Raw genomic sequence first — 22,149 nt, 5'->3', positions numbered from 1 at the left:
ACTAATATAGTACACAGATAATACACCTTAAAGGGTATTTTCCAGGCATGTGAGAACTCAGACTATATGTACAAAACACTGTTATCTTCAACAGTGGGAAGAAAAATATCTTTTTCAAATTATTCTCATTTACCAAGTCAATCAGAACATTTTAAGAGGAAAGCCAATCCCTTTTCTGTTGAAGATACTAGATTCCTACTCCTGATCTCCCTGGAAGGAGGTCTGTTACTTCACTGCTCAATGCCTAAACCAGTATTTTTCAAAATTATATTTACGGATTGGTGCTGCTGAAAATGAAGAAGGCACTCCCTTCAGGGATCGGTGTTATCTTCTCCTTCATGTTGAGTTCTGATATTCTACGGGGACGTGGGCCTGCTGGTACCTCTGGTTCATCCTCCTCATCTTCTTCATCTTCACCTACTTTAAAATTAAACATTCTTTTTATTATAAACTAAAAGATATTGAGGTATTTTTCATAATGATACAAAAGCATAGCTTGTATTAGATTTCACATTGGCTTATAGGAAATACATATTCATAGAATGACTCTAAGAATCTATAAACCAATGTGTGAACATCCAAACAGTTGCCACAAGCTCATATACAGGGTGTGTGCATAAGTGTCCTGAGAGCATTAACAGGCTTTGCTGGTCCTGAGCAGCTGCACCTGAGGACTCCCCACGTTCCCTGAGGAGCTCTGGAGCCCCAGTTCAGCTCAGCCCCGAGAGTCCGTCCATGCCTGCGCTGAGTGCTGAGCTCTGGGTGAGCACTGTGTGCTCAAAATTCAGGGCAGATTTCTGTGACATGTATACAGATAATCCAGCAGAACTGATTTTTAGATAAGTATATTCACTGGGCCAAGAAAAAATTGACCAGACATCATCAGCCCTGGAATGTCCTTTTTTGCCGAACGTTTTAGAGAAGTTTAGAATTTGCTCTCCCATCCAGATAGTGTTACCACAACAGTACTGAGGCTCACAGTATTAACTCTCAAATGCTGCTTGTACTGTCTAGGAAGCTGCAGGAAAAGATAATACTTAGCTGCTTCCAGGCCCATTTATCCACTGATAACAGAACACAACTTCACTGGCTTCAAAGGAATGGATTCAATGTTCAGCAGGAGCAAGTTTAGGATATTTTAGCAAACAAATGTGTTTGTCTTCTAGCTAGTATTCACATACCTGGTACATCACAGGGTGGATAGGGATCTTTATCCTCATCCTCTCCTTCTCCATATTCACCAATTGTTACCTATAGCAGTGAAAGGGATGCACAGGAAGAAAAATAAATTTTAACATAGAGTAAAAACTCCAATAGAAAGCAAACCAAGTAAGCCTCTGAAGTCAGAGAAGTGAGTTTTCTGAAGCAGAGTAACTCTGAGAACAGAGGAGAGCTGACAGTTTATTACTTATTTTTCAATGATGATTTTTCAATAGTATCCACATTTTTCTGGCTCTGTAAATCACAATGAGAATATAACCAACATGCTTTGATAAAAGCTACCAAGAATGTTGGAACATTCTACTAAGAGTTGATCATTTACTAATCTCATTGCATTTATCAAGCAAAATACAAACAGGGATCCTAAAAAAAAAAAAAAAAAAAAAAACACATTTTTCTGACATTAACTATTTTGTTCTCTAAGAACTTCCCTTCTCAGGATATTCTGGAACCAAAAGGATTTTTCTGGATTAAGAGATGCTGTGAGGATGCAAAGCATCAGGACTAAGTTTCCTTAGCCTGGAAAAAAATGCAGGGATGATGGGCTCAAAAAGGAATTGTACAATGCACAGTAGTCTTGAAAAGTACTCCCTAGCAAAATTAGTAAAATTGCTTCTTAGAAAAGAGACAAGTTTTAGGATAAACACCTTACTATCCTTGGGCTTCTTTTGGTCACCTTCTGACTTCTCACTTTTTTTATTTTCCAGACTCTCTTTTCTACAAAACAATACAATAACAGTTACAAAGCATGCCATGTAAAGACAGACAATTTTAAGTGAATTTTAAGTGATACCAATTCTATGAAAATTTGAAAGCCTTATAATAAAATATTTAAAATATTTTGTACAGCTGCAGGTGTCAGAGCAGTAAATCTACTGCATTTGAATGCAATGATCCATTTAAAAGATTATGATTTTGAATATCATTCCAGAGGCTAATCCCTAAAACATTCAACACATGATAATTACTCTTTTCTAGAGTAATAGAGGGATAAACTGTGCCCTTGGACTCATACAAACAACTTTCATTGACTTCAACAGGCTTGCACTGATTTCAAAAGAAGGTTTTCTACTTGTCTATATAAGGCTTAGAGAACTGATTCCACAGGGAGCTGTGCACTGGCAACAACAGATAAATTCTTGTGCTAATTGCACAATAAATCCTATTGTTGCAATGTTTAAATATCAGTTGGTTTATCATGATATTCTTAATTCACCACAATGACTACCTTTTATCTAAAATCATACTGTTTGTCTACCATTTTAGTGTCTAGACAAACCCTCTTATTTTTTTCCTCAGTCCAGCACATTTTGAAGATGGGAAAGACGTTCATATAAAAAAAATCCTTATGGAAGAATTCAGTACTCTCCTCCTTCCCTCTCCTGCTTATTCAACATGCCTTTCTATTTTACCTCGCATTCTTTTTCCTTTCCTTTTCTTCAGCTTCTTCTTTCTGAGCTGTATTTAGACTTTCAGCATCTGCCAAGTTATCCACAGCAATGGCCAAGAAGACATTTAGCAAGATATCTATTTCAAATCATTTTAAGGACATTACGCCTTACCATACTTGTGTGGTTTATTATCAGCATAAACACTGACAATGTGAGAGATATAAAACACATGTTCCCAACCTACAGCGTGGAGGTTTGTGATGCTGGAGTGTAGTGCAAATAACACCCATTTAATGGACTAGACTGATACTGGCTGTAAAGTGAGCAGAGATCCATTAGGGTCACGGGTTTTAAAATAGCAGAATGCTTGAGGTAAAAATAAATGAAATTCAACTTCATGCTAGCCTGAGCAAGTTCAAATATGAAACTGTCTATTATACATGGAGACTGTTCAGGCATTTTGAAAAATTCATTTTTATAATGCACTGTCTTCCATGTCTACAACAATCTACATCAAATTCAGTTCTTCAGTCTGTACCAGTTAATCATAAATACTGATACAAATACCATATAGTACAGAAAACACAATAGTTTTGCCCTTTCATCACCTTCTGACCTTTAAAGAACTTCTGAGCATGGCAGTAGTTTGTTTCTGCATGGGGCCAAGGAAGTATTTCCAGCTCACTGAAGGCAGGGAAGGGGAAGGTTCAAGCAGACTTTATCCCAGCTGCATCAGTCTGTGCCCTGGTCCCTGCTGTGCAGAGGATCCCTGGCTGCACTCTCAGCCCGTGTCAGAACTCCCAGGGCTGCACCGAGCATCAGGGGGATGAAGGGGGCATCACTGCCCCACAGACCAGGCTCCAGCCCTGCATTGGCAGAGATGACAAACAGCAGGCACAGTAAGGCCGTGCTCCCACTGAAGGAAGAAAGAAAACATTCTCTGGTTTGTGCCATGGTGGTGGCTGGGGACAGCCTGGAGATCACTGACTCGCACTCCTCAGGGAACGGGGCACAAGGAAAAGTCTCTTTTAAGGACTCAGCACATGCAGAGAGCACTTGCCCATGGCCATTCACCCTCTCCCAGAGGGATCTTGTTTATATCCCTGGACCACAGCCCCACTCAGGGATGTTTCCAGCGAATGTAAAGGATACAGTTACCACAGATGAAGAGGATAATGAAATATATACAGACAATCATGCCTGAGGATGATGGACCACCGTAAGCCATGATGCCATCATACATGACAGCATTCCAGTCTTCACCTGTTAGGATCTAAGAAGCAGATATTAGGAGATTAGTAGTAACTCAGCATCAAAAGTGAATAGAGAAACACATTTTCTCTGACCACACAATATAGCTAACTTTCTGTATACAAAGCAATACCATATTCTTTTCATGCATTGTTTTAAAATTCCCATTTAAATAAACATCTCCTGAAAGCTTGGGTTTAACTCTAATAGCTTTCATTTTGTGCTATGCATTTATATCACTGAACTTCAAAGGCAAAAATAATAAAAATTACATTTTATTGAAATTTTATTGATCTCGGCACGCCAAAGTGAAGAGCCCTGGTTTCAGTAATGCCACATTATGTCCATCACTTAAAAATCAAGTCAGTATATGTTTTAAGGTTCCTTTTTCTTTTCTTTTTCTTTTTTTTTCTTTTTTTTTTTTTTTTTGTTTTAATACTGGCCACAAATCTGCATTATGATAAAAATTCTGAGTATTACAATGCAGGCTATAGGGGCATTTCCTATATTTCTAATTTCTTAAAAATTATCAGTTACAACCTGAGAAAACATGTAATACTGACTCTCCTTCCAAGCAATTAAATGGTTGTTTAAGAAAATTAAATGCATGCTATTTTCTGAAATTCATTTTTGGAGAGCTGAACTTATCCAGCTGATTTTCATTGTTAGTGAGCACCAACAGGCTGGTTGGTCCTGAGTGTCTTCTAAAACTGAAGCAAGCCCCTTTCCTTTGAAAATGAGACAGCCTAAAATCTGAATAAAATCTAACTCAGCTGAATTGGAAAGTAGAGCCTTAACTTTTTATAGGGGCAATATCAGGTCAAATGTGAACACTTTTCCCCATAAGGAAATTTCTCATTAATATCTCCTTATCTTAAAATTAAATGGAAAGATTTTCTGCTTGCTCTGGGAAGCCACCAGATGAGACTTCCACCAAAGAGACAGGAAGTTGACACCAAGGTGAATTCTGTAGGTTTTAACTCTCACCTACAACATCTGAAAACAAATATTGTGGTAATGTACAAAGCCAAATATGAAAATGGTGAGAAAGATGAAACCAAATAGCCTAATTACAGTATCCAAATAGGGAAAAAAAAATTCTAAGAAAAAAACACAAAATAGCGAAAAGTAAACTCTAAGTATGGCTCTGCCACTTCACAAGTAGCAGACAAGTTTGCCTTAAGATTTTAATAAAACCTGGTCTCTAAAGAAATCAATGCTTATTTTTATATTAGAGTAAGTGATATGACCCATATGTAAATATGCACTCTTTAAAGTCTTATTATTTTTTCTTGCTTGAGAGCAGCTGAACTTTTACACAGCTAATGAAGTTAAAGAAAATAATTCAATCAAATATAAAAATAACACTCCACCTCTTTTTCTAGACATGTGTTTGATGGACAAAGGAGATTTAACTCTGTGAAGTAACATGACAGCTATGTTGCATAGATAGATAAATCAGATATGAAACAAATGGTCCAAATGGTGCAAAGTTACCAGAGTACTGAATTCAATGAGCAGAATGCTACTTAAAGTAAACTGAATAAATAGTATTCATGATTTTTTTTTTTCAGGCAACATGATCACTTAAACAGTTTTGTTGATCAAAGGTAAAATGTCTCATACGGGATGAAAGAAAGTTACCTGGAATACAGTTAAAAGGGCTTGTGGAAAATTATCGAAGGTGCTCCGTTTTGTTTGAGTTTCATCAAAATTAAATTTGCCTCCAAACAGCTGCATTCCAAGCAACGAGAAGATTATGATGAAGAGGAAAAGCAGAAGCAACAGTGAAGCAATGGACTTCATTGAGTTTAACAAGGATGCTACCAAGTTGCTCAGGGATGCCCAGTGCCTATAAATTAAAATGCGTGTGTTAACACACACCAAAAAAACCCCAAACAAAACAGTAAAAGAGCAGTGCATGATGAAGTATTACAAAACAATTGCTGATCACTCTTCAGCTATCCTTAGAATTAGCAGTATCAGATAATCTTACCTGGTTACTTTAAAAATACGCAGGAGACGAACACAGCGAAACACTGAAATTCCAAGGGGTGACATAATTTCCAACTCCACCAAAATGGTTTCAACAATGCCACCACAAACAACGAAGCAATCAAAGCGGTTAAAGAGAGAAACAAAATAAGCCTGTAGGCCCAAGCTGTACATCTTTACTAACATTTCACAGGTGAATAAAGCCAGAAGAACTTTATTTGCGATATCTGGAACAAAATATTAAAGAAAAAAGATTCTGAATTGCCTCATAGATTCCATTTTTATTTTAACATATTAGCACTATACTTTCTATATGAGTTTGCAGCTTTTTGCTTAAAAAGGAAGTACTGCTTTTTTTTTTATGTTGGACTGTAGTTGATGCTTTAGTGGCAAAAGTTATGCAAGGAGGTAAAGCTTCCTGCCAGCTATAAACTATTCATCTTTCCAATCTGTTGTGCAGTTCACGGTTCCTCAGCTCACAGCTTGAGTCCACACTGTAACTTAAGCAACCAGCCCACAGCAAGTTCTGCTGTGCCAGTTCCCACTTCCTCCTCATCTTTCAAGCACGGTTTCATGATAAAAGTACAGGTATTTACAATTTAGCATTGTCAGGTCTGTGTTACTAAGCTGTGTCACAGCTGTGGAAATCAAAGACCACATTCAGTTGTTTCTTGTATCTCCCTTTGGCTGGGCTGAATATCCTTCAGACAGCAAACAACAAAATGGCAAAGTACAAAAGTAGCCACTGATAGAGTGCAACTATCCATAGTCAAGACCAGGACAAATAATTTTTGACTGTACCTTGGATCTGGGTCAGCCAGTCAGGTTGATTGTAATGCTCTGATGAGATAGTTAATGTGTTCAAAAAGACCAAGACAATAACAAGCCAATAAAATGTGACAGATTTTACTGCAGCCCTACATTTTCTTCTGTTAAATCGGTTCCAGCGACGCCAGCGTCGACTGAAAGTTCAAATAAAAATAAATTTATTATTATATGGAAAACACATGAACTTAAGGAGAGTTTCTTCTGTGTAGAAAACAGTGCAAGTGTGTATGTGTGAGCAGGTGTATTTTCATAAATATGTGTATAATACTTAATAGCTGTGTAAATCATTACCAGTTGCAGATTAGGGACTGCTAACGTGTTATTCCTTTTTTTCATATTTCCTTATAGATTTCTAAATGTAAACCACAACATTTGGAGACTCAAATTGCCTGTGACATAATTACATTAAGCTGCATTTAACATTTCATTGAGTAGAAAAATATAACTATCTTTCCAAGGCCCCATACACTTAATAGCAATAAAGAAAAGTCAATGAATCAGAATTCAAATTAAATTCAGTCTGAAAATGTAGGCTTTGAGTTAAACCACAAAGAGAATTCTGGCAGGATTAAACAGAATAGGAATGCTGAGGTCATCTTTTAGAAACCTACCCTATACCATCAGAAATCTTCCTCAGTAACTCCTAGAGATTTCTACTGATGTGCCCTGAAATTGTGTCAGTGGGCAAATGTCTGTGAAATAAATAAGAGTGACAAGTCGAGGCTCTACCTAGTTATGGGTTGGATTCACAAGTGAGGATATATCTTTGGACTCATAAAACTAGATTTCTCTGCTTCACTTCTGGGAACTGTGTTCAAGCATTAACTGAGTTTTCTTTATGCACCTTAAATTTGTCCTTGCAGTAATGGAAATTAATACTGGTTTAGGTATCAGTACAAAGATGTTTCAAACCTTTGCAGTATTCCAACCATATAAAGGAAAAATATCCTGTCCTGACCTAAATGAATGTGGTATTCAAGAACATTCTTATCTTGCCAATCCCCTGCTACAAGGGCTGTGCCCATGGCCATCAGCAGGATGGCTCACTCCCTGGGTAGGTTAAACTGACATTTTTTTACATTTACAGAACATCCTATCATCGAATTCCATGAGACAAGAATAACAGTGTTGGGTTATCTCTACTTATAAGATTCACAAGCGGGCTCAAACTGTATAACTCCAAACTTTCTGAAGCCAGTGGGGCCATTTTTTCATTTTCCCCAAAAAGATGTGTAGAACCAGTGACAATAAAGTACAGCTAACTGGTACACATATGAATGTGTATGAATAACATAGGCATATGTAAACAGACCACAGAAATAAAACAAAAATTCAAAAGGAGAATAGCAGTAAGTTTCTCCATTAGATTGAGACAAGTAAAGGCATGCTCCCAAAGATTAACTTGTATTTTGACTTTAGTGCAGCAGGTAGGCAAGCTTGCAATGAAAAGCATTTTCTATTTTGATCCAAAGGCATTTTGACATTAAAGTCAAAACAATATCCTTGATAAGTTATGGGCTGACTTACTTTGTGCTCAAACACACAGTACTGACATTGCAGAGTAACATTCCAGAAGCTGGAGCTAGGATCAGCCCAGAAGAGTGAAAATTGGACCAAGATTTTGCATTTACCTTAGAATGTGATTATAAGGGGAAAATACTGACCTGAACTTGGATTTTGAGATGGTTTGACTAGAAGAAAAGGAAAATACATTTTTAAGAATTGGGGAAAAGTAATTAACAAATTCATTTTCTTTAGAATTTACCATTGGCATTACATATACACAAAACAAACTTTTATCAAAATGCATCATGAATGCTAAAATTCTTTTGTCTGTTTTTTATTTTCTGAAATACCATTTCTAAAGCCTTACAAATTTTCTTAGTGAAAGAAAAGAAATCTCCTTTAAAACTCAGTAAATAAACCTTGAATAAACATGCAGAAGCTGCCTGGAAGTCACAAAAATCTGAGCAAATAAATAGTGAACACCTCGGGTTTTAGAAATACTCCCATACATTCAGTTATTGAATGTATAAAAAATACAGATTCTCCAGATCATGCACAATCTAACAGAAAATATTTGGTTTTACATGTCATTAGAAATTTCCATTATTTTCTTATATTTTATAAAATCTTTTAGGAAAAGCAAGTTGAGTTGAATTGTTTCATATCTTTTTAATCTGAGAATTAGAGCTTTAATACTCTCATAATTAGTCTAATATCAAACTCCTGCAAGTGCCATACAACGCTTGACTATTTCAAAGCTCTTCTGGCTAAATAAAGAGCGACCCTTTGAAATGCTGAGATGCTGAGGGGGGTACTTGACAGCCATCCGTGCACTCACCACAAACTCCCACAGCACGCCGGGCTCTCCCCTTCCCCGCTGACGTTCTCCGTGTTCACGGACTCGGTCTCGCTGGTGGGCATGCTCGCTGTGGGGAAACACAACTGCCTTAGACTCAGCACCAAGCAAGGCACTGCCCAGCATGGCATCTCCTGGCCTACAGCAAGAATGCCTCCAGGTCTGCTGAGAGCTTGGAAGATCTGAGGAGTCGTAGATGAAGTCAGACACTTCACCAGTCCTCCTCTCCCACCAAAAGGAAGCAAACAGAATTCCGGAGTGAATGGTGGCTTTTGTCTGTTTGTTTGTTTTCAATGATTCTAGGTAGTTGCTTACAGTTTATTACAGAATACAAAGTAGAGGAGGTTTGTACAAAGAATATGCTACCCCAGTAAAAAAATTAAGCTGAGATAGATTCTGTGACTTTTCATTTTGAGACATATTCTGCTAACACTTTGGAGGTGCTTTTCAATTGAAGTGCTGTTAACAAGCACGCTGATTCCAAGCAATATCATCAAACTTCTCCTGAAAGTAGGAACTATCACATCCTGGTCACACTGACCACTCTTTGCTTTTACTGACATTATGAATTATCAAGGCAAGATGCCAGAAAGTAATTGTGCCTGCAAATACTGTGTGAGATGCAGGCAGGAGCACTGGGAATGGGAGAATAGTACTTCAAGGCATGATGAAAATTACTACTCATAAAAAGGGGACAATTACATTTGCCACACAGTGAATTACTATAAATATAGTGAATGATCCCTGAGTACTTAGCAATTGTAGCTAGTGGTTTTTAGACAAAACTCATTTTCAGCTGGGTCATCACCATTTATCTTCAAATCAACTGAAATATAGAGGGAGGACACCTTATGTCAAAAAGCGTTAGGAAATTATGAACAGCCAAAGTTCGCAGTAATTCCTAGGGGAGAGCACTGCTTCCATGTCTGCAAAGCAAGCATGAAAGGAAAACCTCAGGAACAAGAAAAGGGTAAATTAATGTTGCTGGTCTATACAATAAAAATACCATACAAAGCAGGAAACATAACAGAGGTGGAAGATGCACTGAAATTACTGTAAAACAGCAAGGACAAAAGAAAAACAGAGCATTCTAAAGGTATTCTGGTGTGTACCTTCCACTGTTTTGATGGTTTGCTTGTTTGGTTTGGTTTGTTGGGAAGGGTTTAAGTCCATGTCTGTGCACTGAGAGTACTGAGGAGAAGGGCCACACTGCCAACTCCCAATAGGGAAATCTCACTATTTTGGTAGTCTAAAGGATGATATAAATGAGATTTAAGAATCGGGCCCTGAATTTTCTGATTTGTCTGCAAATCAGGTGCAAAGTGAGAACTGCTAGAAACAGTCTCTCTGCACAGCCTCTCTATTGCCTCAACACTGACATGAAGATACAGGGAAGTGGGAAGTGCTGGTTTGGTTTCTGTGCCCATCAATCCCATCCAAGTTGGAGATTGACAGGTTTTTGCAGGCCAGGTGCTCAGCTACTGCTTGCAACAGCTGAGAATCTGTCCCCATAAGCAAGTCACTGTTACATGAAATGTTAAACAAAGTGGCATAACAAAGAAAGATCCAAAATGTCCATGCAGGTGTTTGAATAAACAAAGCACTTCAGGCAGTAAGCACAGCAAAACCTTCTTTCACAAGGTTCTTCTGTTCTGATGATCCTTTTAAAATATTACTGTAATTGCTTTATATATTAAAAGTCTCTGGTTAGCACCTGCAAGTGCCTTAATTCTAACATCATGCTTCCCTTTATAAATCAGTTTTAAAATAATGATTTTTGCTCGTCCTGTAAGAACTTCACAGCTTACAGTGAGACTTCAAAAGGAATTTCATTGAAAAGTGGAGAAAAAAACTTTGATGTTCAAATTCAACTATTAAAATTTCAAAGGGTTAAAGAAAAAAAACCCACAAAATTATTTCAAACATAGTCTCAGGGCTTTAGAAGTAAGAATTTTGATTTTAAAATGCCAGGGTCTTTTGCAATAAATGCAACGTGTTTCCCTGTGTGGTAAAGAACTGAACTGGTTGCCTTGTGCCAGGTGACTTGAATGGTGTTAGAAAACAGCATTACAGCCACCTGAGGATGAACATTTCAGCACTTGCAATGGACAACTGCAAAATATGAGTGCAGAAGTCTTGTTTCACATGCTATTAAGAGCTGCCAGGAAAACACAGCTAGGCCTACTTCCACAATTATTGCATATGTGGAGTATGTCTCACACTTTTATTTCAAATTTATCAACCCTTCCTTCCCCTGAAATAAAACCAGTGCCTAGAATGCAATTCTTCATAAAGTGTAACTCAGTGTCAAAAAAACTACATTTAATGTAGGTAATGCAAATGCATGTAAATGTAAAGTACTGTAATTTTAACTCAAGTCTACCCAGACTTGATGTGTTAGCCCACAGTAAGAAATACCAGTCCCTTTTGAACAGGATTGAAGAAAAACAAAGAACAAAGAAAAATATCTTTGTCCCTATTGAAGCGAATGTCAGTTCTGCTAATTACTGAATACATCAGAATGTTACTGTGTTTCAGACACCACAGGGCTGTTGCTCCATCTCTATTAGTGACTTGCAGGTGCTGTATTACAAACAGAAAAGGAAAAAAAGAACCAATTCACATTAGAAACTCAGCTGTCATTATCCTGCAACTTATATGTCAAAATAAAACTTGACAGAAGCACTGAGAAAGGCACCGTGTGGAAGACCAGCTCCAGCAATGCCAGCAAGTCATCAGGTCTTTAGCCAGAAGAAAACAGCAGCACTGCATGTCCACATCCACTCTGCTAATGCAAGCAACCTGACAGGTCTCAAAAAGACTCAATTCCACGGCCACAGCTCCATAAGGGCAGGTGGTGTCCATGAGGCAAACACAGCACACAATGAACTTTTGAGAGATTTAGCACAGTCAGCACTGAGATCTGTAAACTGGCACCCCAGAATTCAAAGGAATATTCATAGGCTGATGTCATTGTCACACTGGTGCACGTTGGGCAGCCTTCTGGTTACATGTGCTGAAGGAAAAGTGCTGCAGAAGTGGAGTGATCTGCACAGCTCATCATTATTGGCTACTGCAGAGAATCTTTTTCTCTTTTCTTTATTCACCTTTTGCCCTTATTTCACTGGCATTCTTCTGGAAAGATTATCTAGATTTCTAGATCTAATAATCTCTTCAATTAAGGTAACTGGTTTCAAACAAAAGAATGCTTGCATTAGACAATATAAGCAACCCATACAGCATGCAGCTTAATACTTTCCTGAGTGTATAGAAAACAGCTCAAATACATCAACTACCACATTTTGCTTCTGTGGATAAGAATATAACATGAGAAAAATCCATTCTATTCACTAGGTACTCTATGGAGTTTTCAGACTTTGGAGCAGAGATTTCAAACTCCACTCCAGGATGTAACATAACTAATGCACAGTGAAGAGCAAGCCACTGTCTGTCAGCAGTGATGTGTCCTCGCCAGTTGGAGTTAGAAGAAATAAATTCCATAATCCTGAAATACAACAATTCAGTGTCACTGTAGAATCTAGAAGCAGGCTAAATTACTACCTGAATTACTGAATTGTGGTCTCAAGTATTATTGTTAGAATGTTTTCCTCTAGAATGTATATGATCAAAATTTTAACCTGTTTCAACTTCAACTGTGCGTTTTTGATCCATAGGCTGACATCATTGTCACACTGGTGCACGTTGCTAGCCTTCTGGCTACATGTGCTGAAGGAAAAGTGCTGCAGAAGTGGAGTGATCTGCACAGCTCATCATTATTGGCTACTGCAGAGAATCTTGGCATTATTTTAAATTGGCAAAATTTTAGATCAGTCGTTCAAAAAATGTCATCTTCTGTTTGCTAGTAACAGCCAACAAATTCCTCAAACTCCAAAATTTTCCTAATTCTTTCTCAAATTAGTACATGAATTTTCTGAATCCTTTATACCAAATCTTTGAGATAGTCAAAAGGAAAACAGAATGAAAAAAAAAACAAACCCCCAAAGTGGCAACATTATCATTGCAAATTCATCTCAAATTTTCCTAAGTCTGCTGTATGCCCAGAAAACACTTCAGAAAGAAGTGGCACTATCTCTTCTAACTGTGAAGCTCCTCGGGGTAAATTCAGTTTAAGGAGAGTCTGCTTGGAAGATGTTCTGCATGATAGTGTAGCAAGATATCTTTTTCCATAGTGCAGATTTAATGTTGTTGTAGATCATTCTTATGAGCTTTCTCTTTTTATAGGCAGCCCACGGTAAAGCAATATAAGGTTGGCTGCATAGCAGTGGAAGGAGAGCAAAATAATAGGGTTTTGTTACTGTAGCATCACTGAAACAACCACCTGTACCCTGAAGAATGGCACTGTGAACCTTGGGAATGTTGCATATTCTACAGACAAGTTGCTTTTAATGCAAACACAGGGGGAATACAAAGAAACATATTTGGGGTGGTGTTTCTAATCCAGAGACAGTCCAAGCTTGAACTCCTCAGATCAGCGTAATTATCTCATGAACTCAGGAAGAAATAAACTTAGGCCATTTATTTGTACTTTGGAAAAACCCTACTCACAAAAGGCGCTCCTGGCCCTGCAAGGAAGAAGAATCCAAGTCAGTGCCCATGAGTCTGGGGTGTCTTTGACTTGCAAGGTCAGGTACAAGTAGTGAGACAGCAGCCACTGCCAGCAGGTGACAGGAGATTTTCAGCCAGTGCCCGGCTGCTTCCTGACAGACATCAGAACCTGAACCTCCTCATTTAAGGACTACATTGAAATACACAGTTCAAAGTAAAATTGCAACTGTCTTCTCGCAATTTGGATAGAAAAGCTGGTTTGGCATGGGGAGATGTGTGAGCTATCAGACAACATATGTAACAGTTGCACAAATAATTGCAAGCAGGCTCAGTGTTTGTACAAAATGAGTCCATCAGGTCCTATCGATTTCTGACTTAGAATTCTGCACTCTCAAAAGTAACTGGATGAGAGATTTCCCCCTCAGTCTGGGCCACAATAGTGATTGTTAGGAACAGCAAGAAATCCAGTTGGTCATATAACTTAGTTGCAGGTAGGATTAAAACTAGATCTCCTAACTCCTGCAACTGTGCTCATGTCAAAACAGGACATTTGTCAGTATTAAAACAGGCAGATTTGAAAATAACTATCATACTCTAAACCTCCTGTCCATATCCAATGTGGGTGGGGAAAATTGAATAAAACAAATTACAGAAACAAAATCATCAATAATAAGAGGAGATACAGCAAAAGCTTGTTGTGTTTTGTTAGATTCCACATCATAAGTATCAAAAATAAATAGTAAATATTATCATCATGCTGTTCTAAGCTTACACTATGATGCATTACAAAACTTGTGAAACACTTTTATTAATTTCTTCACACCTACATTTAAAATACATTTTTGGTCTGGTTTACCTGACTTCTGAAAAAGAAAACCCATTCTTCAACAAGAACAGCCACAGACAAAGACACTTCAGTGGAAATCTGAATGGTTTGAACACTCTGCTTTAGGGAGGTAGAGCAGCACCTCTATTTCAAACATGCACTTCAACCAGCAGGAAGGTCTGCATGCAAAGGGGTTCCATGCCACAGAGGTTTATGCCTTGGTTATAGAAATGCAAACAATCTGTGCTCCTGAAAGCTACCACATCCAATGCAGTATTGGCACAAAAGAAAGTTCAACTGCAAACCCAAACACGTTTTACCATGTTTATTGGAAGAACGGCCAAAGCAGCTAAGTCTGCTTTTCTTCTTGTCTTCCATTAAGTCAGCCAGTGTAAGCCCTGGGGAAGCACATGTAATCCCAGCAGAGACGCGGGAGGTGGCAGCAGTCGCAACGCAAAAAACAAAAACGTGTCCGTACACACAACACAGGCAAGGTTAGGCAAAACAAACTGAAATCACCGGCAGCACGACTGATCACAGCTAAACCCCTCACCTCTCACGGATCCTCACATTTTGAGCTAAATTCGCAGTGCTTTGAAGGCAATGGGAGCTTTTTCATTGACTTCAGGATAATCAGCTATTAGTGCATAATAAAGACTTCCAACTTTGAGTAAGGCATGTTTATAATTCTAGTAATTTAAAGGTATTCTTTCATTCAACAGCATTGAATACCTGCCCATTATCAGCAACAGCGATGTACAAATACATAAGACCCATAAATAAATGACTCAATGACTTCTCTAGTTAGAAATTTTTAAATGCTGGGGGCGGGGCATTGCAGGAACCTCAACTACAATTTCAAAGGATTATGTGAGAAACTATTAATCACTGACTTAAGCGTCTTTTAAATCTCTACCTTTGCCTGCCACTGAGATCTTCTGTATCCTAAACCCAGAGCTCTTCTACATCATTGGAGAGCACCATGGTGATCTCCCATCACCATAAATCAGCAGTAATCTTGATCACCCAGAGGTTTAGATATTCCAAGAAGGGACAGAGTTACCTAGAAGCCTGAAAAGTATTATTATTCTGACTATCTTGGGACCCAGCTCTAACTCATGCTGCCAAGATGGCTCAAGAAAAACATCACCAGTATATTTCAACTAAATTTATTTCCTAATAATATCTCGAATGCAAGGAGGTGGAGCAATTCAGTAACCCTTCCTCCTTTACAGGTTGTTGCAACTAATATTAAAAATGAAATACCAAGCCACATATTTAATGACGTGTGCATAAATCCAAGGGTGCTAGGAGATTGCCTATTCACTGGAAATTTCCACTGAAAACATAGATGACTGCCTGAAATTAAATTCTTGGCATTTCTCTTAAAGCTATTTTAATTATTTTCCTTCTATTTTCACTCTGCAAGTCTTCTACAACCTTTAACTTAGCCTAAAATTATGTCTTGGTTAACAGTTTAGACCTAAAAGCTCTTTCAAACTCAACAACTATGCAAAGTATTTTCTTAATCTGTATGATCCCAAATCTGTTTAAGGAATGTCAGAGCAAATGGGGATTTTTGCAGCCTGTTAATAAACATCCAGTTTGAACAGGACAAAAAGGTTGTTGGGATTTCACCTGAAAACCAAGTCTGTTGGCACCACAGCTGACAACACAGTCATCCAACACCCTGCAAATTCAGCATCACCTACAATTCTGCACAGCAGCCTTGTACAAAGTGTATTTACTCCATAAAGTGTGCCATCTTTTACATCTCAGGCTCAGGATTTTCTACTGGTACTCAAGTCCACAGTTTATGTACTCTTTATGTACTCTTTACACATTAGTAGTAATAACTAAGTACAGTGAACTCTGGCTTTTTTGCTCTGTTCTAGATAAAAATTTTATTCGTGTAACACATCTTCCTATAGACATAAATTATTCCTTTTCAGTGATGCTGGAATCAACACCAATACACAGGTTGCCTTCCAGCCTCTCATAAAATCACTGTCCTTCCAGTCAGTAGCACAGGTCCATACTCCCACACTCTGCTTTTATTGTGAACAAAAGGACTAATAAAATTCTGAAACTGAAAACCAAATATTTTTTAAAACTATCTCTGCAATACAGAGATAAGTTTAAAAGTAGATAGCTCAATATCAAACCATGTAATTTTTGTCACTTACTGCACCTGAAAATTACCATGACTTAAAGGAACAGTTCACAACAAATTAGCAAAACTAGAAGAAAAGCAAGGGTTACAATGTATTATTTCAACACAGAAAATAATACTCTGGGTTGTCTTTCACAAACCATTTGTCCTTATAAATATTCTATGTATTTAAGTGAAAAAATACCATGACTATCCAGAGTATAACATTAATAATAAGATGCAATAAACCATTAGAATATGTACTGAAATTTGGATTTTAATCTTAGTATTAAATCTGTAATCACATCCTGAAGTTGTGTTCTTATTTATGTACAGCTCTAAAACTTCTCATGATAATTTTAACTAGTGCTATGCAAACATGACAAAGAGACTAAAATAACCTCTGCTAAATTATGACATTACACTACTGCTGTTACTAGAATTTTCTGACATATAGGAACAATTACAACTTTTACAGTTGCTATAGTATCACGAAATTAACTTATTCTTTTAGCTTAGGACTCAGGTTAGAAGCACAAGAGGGTCACTACAGCATAAATTACCTGTCCATAATACCCTACTGTCAAATAAATACATCAGACATTATATTTCTTAGCATCAAGTGAAAATCCCATAAGATTTCATTTATTGCACACCCAGTTAAAACAACAAAAAATATACTATATTGCTTTCTGAATTTTAAAAAAGAAAGGCCCAGAATGTAATTTTCCTGCTTTAAAAACAACAAAAAAATTCCTCAGTATTAGCACAAGGTTTTTTCTTGACTGTAGCTTTGGCCATATTTTTAAGCTCTTTATGGCATTGTTATTTCCCTTGCATGCACCCACAGGAAAACACATTCTAAGGATTTACGATGACAGTGGCACACGGCTTCTCTGCAGTAACTTTTTCCAGAACACAAATAAAGCAAAGCTTATATCTCAGTAGTGACTGAATGCAGACAGTGATTTATGCATGGACACCCCAAGCAGAATTTTGTTGTAAGACTCCAAATTATCTTCTGTGACTCAGCATCGCCACATTAACAGACAACTGCTCTGCCAAGCAACACTTCTGCAAACTGGGGAAGGGAAAGCACTGGACAGGCTGGGTTCAGTGCAGGGTAACACCCCCAGAAGGAGTCAAACTGTCCCCATAGAAGTAGAGAGGAAAGATACATACTGTTCCTCTTGCCTTCTTCATCAGCCTCTTCATCATTCTCGGGGTCAATGTCTTCTGCCTGAGTAATCCAGTCTAAATATCCCTTCAGATCTTCTTCAAGCTGTTGCTTTTCACGTAGCTTCTGAAAGTCCCCTCGGGCCTTGGCTTTTTCCCTTTCTTTGGAAAATTCTCTATCAAATGCAGATAAAGCAAAAAAAGAAACATTGATTGACAAACCCCCCAGCATTTTGATCCAAGTCTTGACATTGCAGATTAACACAGTGACATAGAAAATACACTGAAGATTTGAGCACTGCTTTGAAAACAAGGTAGAGGTGTAAAGAAGTCATGGCAAATCCCTACCACATTACATCTCAACTTTCAGAGCTTTTATAATTTAATCAAAAATTAAGCAGTATTTTTGACACTTCTCACAAGGGAAGAGTCCATTCCTCCCATTTAATTACCTGCTCTTCAATACGGATTTTAAAATTGCTTTTATCTACAAATAGAAACTAACTTGCAATAATGAAGTAATTTCACAGTTAAGTTTCAGTGAAAAGAACATTCTGGTAGCTGGTTCTAAAATCCAGTTCATTGGCCATATCCAAACATACAGCATTCCAGAATTCCACTGCTGGGCTCCCCCTTAACTATATGACACAGACTCCTGTGCTGTTGGAAATCTGGGGATTTTGCCCTTTTGCTCCCTGCAACACAGCCTAGAAGTCCTGTTCTCACGGATCAGAAACAGTTATATAAACTTAATCCTCTATCTCATTGCCCCAATCTCAAGACAATGTATTGGACTGTCTGCCCCCAGTTTAGTTCATGATTAGGATCAATCCTTGAATTATCTTGGAATGATAATAAAAATAAGGAAATCGTGCTCTTTGACAAGGAGATTGGATAAAATGGCCTCCATTTCAACCTGAATTACCCCTTAAATCTATGACTCCCTGAATGACACACAACTCAAGACAATTACCAAGTATATTCTCTCACCACAACACCTCTCTCAAATGCCAACATTATTCCAGCTTTTAGTGGGATCCACAATTAACAATAAGTAACCCCCTTTGCTAGAAGGATCAAACACATTCCAATTTACCTGAGTATCAATATGTAGAATTAGGGGCAGGCAAGTATCTTTTGGACTGTATTCCAAGTACATACAATTCAATATTCAAAGTTAAGCTTGTTCTAACACATTAATCATTGAATGGTTTGGGCAGGGAGGGACCTCATCTCATATCACGTTCCTGCAGTGGGCAGGGACAACTTGCACTATCCCAGGTTGCTCCAAGCCCTGTCCAACCTGGCCTTGGACACTTCCAGGGATGGGGCAGCCACAGATCCTCTGGACAACCTGTGCCAGGGCCTCACCACCCTCACAGGGAAGAATTTCTTCCCAATATCTGATCTAAACTGCCTTCATTCAGTTTTAAGCTGTTTACCCCTTGTCCTATTGCTAGTTCTGTTAATCTTACATTAGGGTTTAAATTAAGCTTTAAAAAGTGGCTAGAGCAATTTCATTTACTATGAATTTGCAACTCTGTTGGAAAATTTCACTTGAAAATACTCCCTAATTAATACACTTTTAAGGGGAAATTTATTAAAGCAGTCAATAATACCCTTTCTCAAGTGGAAAAAATTAGAAAATTAGCATAAGACAGAAAAATATTTTGAGAAGGTGAAACAATTATCACTTAAAATGTCCTATGAAAACAGAACAGAATAACAGAGTCTCCATTTTTTAATATAATATTTCTGTTTGGTGACATACATTATTTATTTAGAATTGCAAAAGCATAATCTCTCCAAGGGGTTTCTTATTTTTTTTATTGGCTTTTTTAGTCATTAAGCATGTCAGAGCAATAATTTATTGTTTAGAGGACATCAGTAAATTTAAGTGTTAAGCTGTTTACATACAACTATAGAGATGCTGCAGGTCGTGTTAATGTTATGTTGCACAAGCTACACAGCTTGCTGCTGTAAAAGCTAAGAGGCAGGCACTACGTGTTTTACAGCTGAGGACTTAATTCAACACAGCATTTCAGTTTGGCACATGGGGATCATCCTGTTCCATCTGATAGCACTGTAATGAAGCTGAAGAATGCCAGTGCTTGCTTTGCATTCGCCACCCTTCACCTCCCATCCAAGGACGAGGTCCTACCAGATAACCTCTCCTCACAAAAATGCCAGAGAAAGAGAGAGCTCTAAAGAGCTCTCTGAAAGATAATTGCTCAAAAAAAAAAAAAAAAAAAAAGAATAATTTCACCAGTCAATAAGAAACTGTTTGGGTTATGGAATGCTGGGTTTAAGCTTCTCTCAGAAAGAGGATTAGAGACTGTCCTTTACACCTGATTGAGGCAACACACTCATGACTCACTTCCCACAGGCAGTATCTTTGGAAAAAGAGCTATCACAGCATAGTAGGAAATGAGAAGTAACAAGCCTTGCTAGCTTTTACCAAGTATTCATGCCTTTTTCATTTAAAGTCCTTCAGGTATTTCTCATTAATTCAAAGGAGATGTGATGCATGAGGGTGAGGTAAAACAGAAGTTGCTATTATCATATAGAGTGAAGTGAAAGAAATAATTTTTTAATTAATCATCTGGCAAGGTTGATACTTTGAAGAGCACTTCACCCATGGATGAACCACTCTTTGACTTCACATTAAAAGAGCTGCACACAGAGAATTAAACCTAGTTTTTTATATACACAGCTAATTCTGACCTTTCCCTTTAATACTGCACAGAAGTCAGATCCTGCCTTGTTATAGGTTGCTGCAATTTATCAGTAGGGGGAGATGCAAGGGTGCTTATTTCCACGATATTTTAAAATTTTAGTTTTTATTTTAAACATCTTCACTGCTTGTAAGGAACTATAACACACAAGACAACTTTCTTCAGGGACGGGAAGAATTTGGCTCTATGGTATTATTTTTCTATCACAGCCACAATGAAGTGAGACCCCTCAGACACATATGTACATGCTCCTTTCAGTGAAATGCCATGAATAAGAAAGGAAAATTTAATAGAACTGGAAAGTAATGAGTTTCCTGTTGGCAAAACAAAAGCATCTCTTTTTTTTTGGCCAAGAAATAAGTAATTTGAAAAAGATGGGAGTGAGAAGAGGGAGAGATGTTGGCTCTTTAAAGCTTCTGACAAAGACTTTTAGACAAAAAGATAATCAAATATGTAGATAAAGATACATAAACATTGGCTGATGCCCTGAAAGGAGGACTAAGACAGCTGCTTGTGCAGCATTTCATGGCTGTGGAGTGGGATGGGTGGGTCCAGGGCAGAAAGGAAAAGCTTTTGGCTGTGTAGGCAACATAGGGACTGAAGTGGTCAGACTGGTGGCCTGAACTGGCCTCCCTGTCACCAACCCAGCACTCAGGCCAGCAGCCTCTGAAGCTGACAGGCTCAGGAAACTGCACATTAATTGCAGTAAGTGGATTTAAGCTCTGTAAATATTTGGTTTCACCAATGCCTGTGCTAAGAGCTAACTTCGAAATACATATTTCATTCTGGTTTGATAAAATGACCTGGATCTGACATCTGAAAGTATTTTGGGCAGGGGGTACTGCATCTGCAGCAGAGACATCACTTGCAAAATAAAGCATTTGATGGAGATTAATTTACATAATCTCATTTACTTTTAGTGATAACTAACCTACTATATAAAATGCAGGGTTTATTTCTGTTGCCCAAAAATTCCTTGTCTCCTTGCAGAAAGATGATCTCATTTCTCTGTTCAGGCACAACACCATCATCATCAATGGTTGTTGAGGCAGAAGCATATAAAATGCAGGGCTTGAATTCATGCTTCAATAGTCTGGTGTAATCATGCCAGATTTGTCTTTCTTCAGCAGAGTGAAATAACCCCTGCTGGTATGCATCAGTTGGGAATGGCTTGATGCAACAAGGTGGAAGTGGCAGCAGGGACTGCTTGCTGGGACTCAATTACATCTCCCTGGTTCTCACACCTTAAATAACAGGCAGGGTCATATTAACCAAAAATCCTAAGACAATTTGTTGAAATGCTTTTGCTATACTCTCCCTTCTTTCTGTATATTCACAGATATAGTAACTAGAGTCACCTATACCAGCCTCCTACCAGCTCAAAGCTTTCCTATGCTAAAAGCCAGAGATATTTCATCAGGGGGCCTGTGCAGCACCATGAGTATTGCTGAAACTCCTGTGCATCTCTAGGCACTGATGACATAAAACAAACAGGAGTTTTTGATGTCTGAGTATAAACCAGGACACAAATCCTTCCTTAGCCATATTCCTGCCCTTCTGTGTCACTGCAAATGCAGTGGGAGGGAGAATGAATCTCCTGCTGTACGGAGCTCACTGCACATAGGGGCTGGTATGTGGAAAGTGTT

The 22,149-nt window shown here is 38.1% G+C and overlaps 1 protein-coding gene across 10 annotated transcripts in view; it reads right to left on the bottom strand.

Moving 5' to 3' along the window:
* Positions 1–22,149, bottom strand: part of CACNA1D (calcium voltage-gated channel subunit alpha1 D) — a 170,809-nt gene that overhangs the window by 62,023 nt on the left and 86,637 nt on the right. For all 10 annotated transcript variants that reach the window (XM_069028123.1, XM_069028115.1, XM_069028117.1 and 7 more), the window contains 11 exons: positions 17,775–17,944; positions 9,031–9,118; positions 8,351–8,377; positions 6,660–6,820; positions 5,860–6,085; positions 5,508–5,715; positions 3,765–3,885; positions 2,634–2,748; positions 1,869–1,938; positions 1,182–1,251; positions 276–420 (listed from right to left, as the gene is read on the bottom strand). In XM_069028123.1, the coding sequence (XP_068884224.1) occupies positions 276–420; positions 1,182–1,251; positions 1,869–1,938; positions 2,634–2,748; positions 3,765–3,885; positions 5,508–5,715; positions 5,860–6,085; positions 6,660–6,820; positions 8,351–8,377; positions 9,031–9,118; positions 17,775–17,944 (1,401 nt within the window). The remainder of the gene's footprint in view (positions 1–275; positions 421–1,181; positions 1,252–1,868; positions 1,939–2,633; positions 2,749–3,764; positions 3,886–5,507; positions 5,716–5,859; positions 6,086–6,659; positions 6,821–8,350; positions 8,378–9,030; positions 9,119–17,774; positions 17,945–22,149) is intronic.

The sequence above is a fragment of the Aphelocoma coerulescens genome, chromosome 12 (genome assembly GCF_041296385.1).
Source record: "Aphelocoma coerulescens isolate FSJ_1873_10779 chromosome 12, UR_Acoe_1.0, whole genome shotgun sequence".
Classification (NCBI taxonomy): Eukaryota; Metazoa; Chordata; class Aves; order Passeriformes; family Corvidae; genus Aphelocoma; species Aphelocoma coerulescens.
This window is presented reverse-complemented; position numbering and strand designations above follow the sequence as displayed.